Source organism: Rhagoletis zephyria, unplaced genomic scaffold (assembly GCF_001687245.7).
Source record: "Rhagoletis zephyria isolate East Lansing unplaced genomic scaffold, Rhagoletis_zephyria_1.1 Rzeph_scaffold_05714, whole genome shotgun sequence".
NCBI lineage: Eukaryota > Metazoa > Arthropoda > Insecta > Diptera > Tephritidae > Rhagoletis > Rhagoletis zephyria.
This window is the reverse complement of record NW_016162797.1, coordinates 34,413-38,192: the sequence shown is the minus strand read 5'-3', so window position 1 is coordinate 38,192 and position 3,780 is coordinate 34,413. Positions and strand designations below refer to the sequence as shown.

The following is a 3,780-nucleotide window of genomic DNA, read 5'->3' as shown; positions in this document are numbered from 1 at the left end:
TGCTGTTAAAACAGCAACAAAAACAAGAAGACATAAAGGAAGGCTGCAGAAGCAATACCAATAGGAGTGGGACCCTTCTTTGTAATAGGACCACACGCTATCAGAAAGCGCTTACGTAGTAGGAGAGAACAGCAGTGGAACCAAGTCCTGGGCAGTGCCAGACGAAGAAGCTATTGAGGGGAACAATAAGAAAATATCGAGCTCCAACCGTCACAAAGACATAAGCGACATTTTTTTCAAAAATTTCTTTTTGATGCGCAAATGTTTCTAAATCACCTATGTAGATACAGTTCTGCATCACGCTTACGTCTTTTTGGGCGGTTAAGGTTCGATATATGACAAGATTATTAACCAACCGAAGAACAAATTAAGAAATCTAATCGGTATCTTAGCAGGTCATTATAGATTAAGGGCCGGTTGTTCAATGTCTGGTTATCACTACTTGCCGGTTAAACATCATTATTGACGTTTTCGACATCATACATATAAAATGTGATCGATAAAGCAGTCGCCAAGGCGAATTAATATAAGGTGATAGCAGGAGTACAAAAACAAAAATTTACATGTATTTGTTTTTGCTTTGGCGGCATAAACTGTCAAAATCTGTAAGAGTGTGTGTAGAAATTCAAAGAAAATTTTTCAGTTTGATATCAGAAGCCGTGCGGCGAAACACATACACAAAATCAGCTGAGCTAGTAACACCACCTTATATTAATTCGCCTTGGCAGTCGCTGTATTTAACCGGCGCTTCTACCTCCGATTAGTGCTAATCAGACATTGTACAACCGGTGCTTAGGGGTAACGTAACGGTAACGTCGGCAACAATGTTTAACTGGGGATTAATGTCAACCATAGTTGGTGAAAACGGCCCTAAACTCAAATACATAAACTCGGAATCTGGTCTAATAATTCATGCAGTTTCGTTAACAATGCAGCTCAAACTTTGAGTAACTCCATGAATTCGATGGTCGAAAAGACGGGTCATTATGACCGGAGCCAAAGCGCATGCATTCGATGTCAGCAAATAACCAGTTGATTTCCTAAGAGATTTAGGACTGGACGAGGAACAAGAGCCGATTTCGAACGACTTTCGATTATGCGGTTAACGGCATTAACATTTCTTTTTTCTAAAATCACAGGTTCGGAGATTGCGGTACGACGTGCGTGTTGAACATTTTCCAAAAAAAAAAAATTTAAGTCATTGTGAAATATATAAATTAAAAATACAGTCATAAGTTTTAATTCATTTGCAAAAAAAAAGACTAATAAATTTTAATTAAAGCAAAAAATTCTTTGTGAAAAAATTATACGTAAACAGGAACTAGGTGAACTGCAAAGCAAACTGGTTGTAATCTGATTCAAAAACTAGTAGCTTTTCCTGCAGGGATATTACACACTCATGCAAACAAATCTGTGTTCGTACGGAAAAGTAGCTTATGTCGAAAGGCCGGCTTTAGTATAATGCGGCATTCCCTTTATTTTTTGAACGACAAGGAATTTTTTGATGAGACTTAAAAAGAATATTGACTTGCTAGCATCGGAACTATTTATTGCACGTTTATTTGCTAAAAGTTGTTTAACGGCTTAGCGCCCGTAAGTCATTCGCAATCGTATGCTGCGAATGCCGATTTATACTAAAGCCAGCCTTTCGACATAAGCTACTTTTCCATACGAACACAGAAATATAGCTCAAACATAATCGAAATAAACTAAAATCGGTGAAAACATCTAGAATCGAAAATTCGAACGATTATTCGGATAACCGAGAGGGAAGGGCAACGTATTTTCCATGTAATAAAAAGTTGGATGCCGAAATAAGTGGATAGGTTAGGTCCAGAAGTAAGGGACTAGCTTAGACAATTGTGAGATTGTCCTATTTCGATGCCACATTCTCGTGCCGATTATGTAATTACGAATTCGGCTAATCTCAATGCTCCAGAGCTCAGCGGGGCTGTGTTTTTCAACCTTATAGCCTTGCGAACGCTGGGCACTTATGAAGGTAGTGTCGAGATAATTCACCCATCCACCGCCTTCTTAATAGTTAGCAGCCACTTCTGCCTGAAATAGCTCTATAATGTCCCACTAATACCAATTGAGACAGCCCGTTGTATGCGATCCAACTGCTTAGCTAATGTAGACTTCTCAAGTGAGTATCACCAGACTAGGGCTCCATAAAATATAATAGGCGGTTTCATAGCGCCAGTAGACAATTTTGGGCGAAACATCTCATCCCTTTCCAATATTTAGCTCCCCTACAGCACTATGAGGCCACTGATGCCGATCATTAAAGGCTATTCCATTAACAGCTGGCAAGTAATTATTTGGTAAATTATTGTGAGTTTAAGATAATTCTTTATCCAAAGATGATGGTTTTGAGAAGAACGCCCAACTTTTCTTTTTCACAGCCACAAAACTTTGTGAATCGTATTTTTACATATGGATGTGAAGTGATGAAACATGTTTTCACTTCAGGTTTTCACAGAACCGGAATTTGCCTCCTGATGATTTAGTTAGATGCATTTCCGAACACAGTCTATTACTTTTTATGAAAGAACATCACGTTGTGAGAGAAAATTTAGGCGACTCTGCCTACATCACGCGCTCGGGCAACATAATTTTGCTCATCACTAGCAAATGAAATCCCAAAAATAATTTTACTGCGCAATTTCTGCAACATTACAGTGAGGTGTATCCTTGTTTTCGTACGAATCGAAAATTTGAATTTTTTGTATACAAAGTGACAGAAAATTTCACGATTTTTTCGATTTGAATGAAAACAAGATAAGCCTCAGTGAATCGGCAGAATCCGATGCACCCTAACCAAAAAAAAAAAAAAAAATTGTCATCACCGCAATTAAAAATGGAACACATACGCATACATATGCAAAATATCACTCGCAATTTATTTTCACACAAATAAATTTACATGAAGGCATACAAAATTTTGCAAAACGCACAATGAGTGGTCAACCAGAAAAAATGCAAATTTTCTTCACACGAAATTTATCCAAAAAATAAAAAAGTAAACTGCCAGGAATAAAATGCATCTAGCGGCGGCGACGTCTGCGAGAACGTGAACGTGAACGTCTGCGTCGACTACCACTTCGTCTACCACTGCGGCGCCGTCGCCGACCACCTCGGTCGTACATGCCACCCTCCCCATGATCTGCGGCATCTGTTGGCTGTGAACAGAAAGATCAGAATTACGAAAAAAAATTAACGTTGAACCAAAATACATGCATAGCCAACATGGGGCAATGAATGCCCTCACCTGAAGTTTGCGTGATTTTCGCGTTTGCACAACATCTGTGTCCGAGCTGGAAACCGTCAATTCGTCCGACATCTCGTCATATTGTCCAGCTTCTTTATCGTCGTTATTGTGGTTGCTTTGATTATGTGTGCTTTTCGTAGTTTTGCTCATTTTTATACGCTGTTATTCAATTGTTCGCCGATTGGACCTCAGCATCCGTCGTCACCGCTGGCCTATGGTTCTCAGCTGGTTCAGCGAGTCTTTTAATTGCTTAGTCTTTTAATTTTTTCAGTTTTTGTAAAATATGTATGATTTTACCACAAATTTCGCAATTACAATACAAATCAACACAGTTTAAATTTTTTGCACGTTACAATTTTTTTTTTGAAAAAAAGTTAAAAAACGTTATTCAAGTTCGAGAAAATCGATCGAATGAGAAAATTTATGAAATTCACTTGGCATATTTTTCAAAATCGGCTCAGCTTGCTGGTTTTCTACGATTTGAATTAAATAAAAGTGGGTATATTTTG

At 38.3% G+C, this 3,780-nt stretch overlaps 1 protein-coding gene across 1 annotated transcript; it reads right to left on the bottom strand.

Annotated features, from left to right (window-relative positions):
* Positions 1–2,989: 2,989 nt before the first annotated feature.
* Positions 2,990–3,432, bottom strand: LOC108372392 (sperm protamine P1-type-like). The gene is made up of 2 exons (XM_017628057.1): positions 3,272–3,432; positions 2,990–3,182 (listed from the first exon to the last, which is right to left on the bottom strand). Exons 1-2 carry the CDS (start codon positions 3,419–3,421, stop codon positions 3,048–3,050), a joined length of 285 nt encoding a protein of 94 aa, XP_017483546.1. The 5' UTR covers positions 3,422–3,432; the 3' UTR covers positions 2,990–3,047.
* Positions 3,433–3,780: the final 348 nt, after the last annotated feature.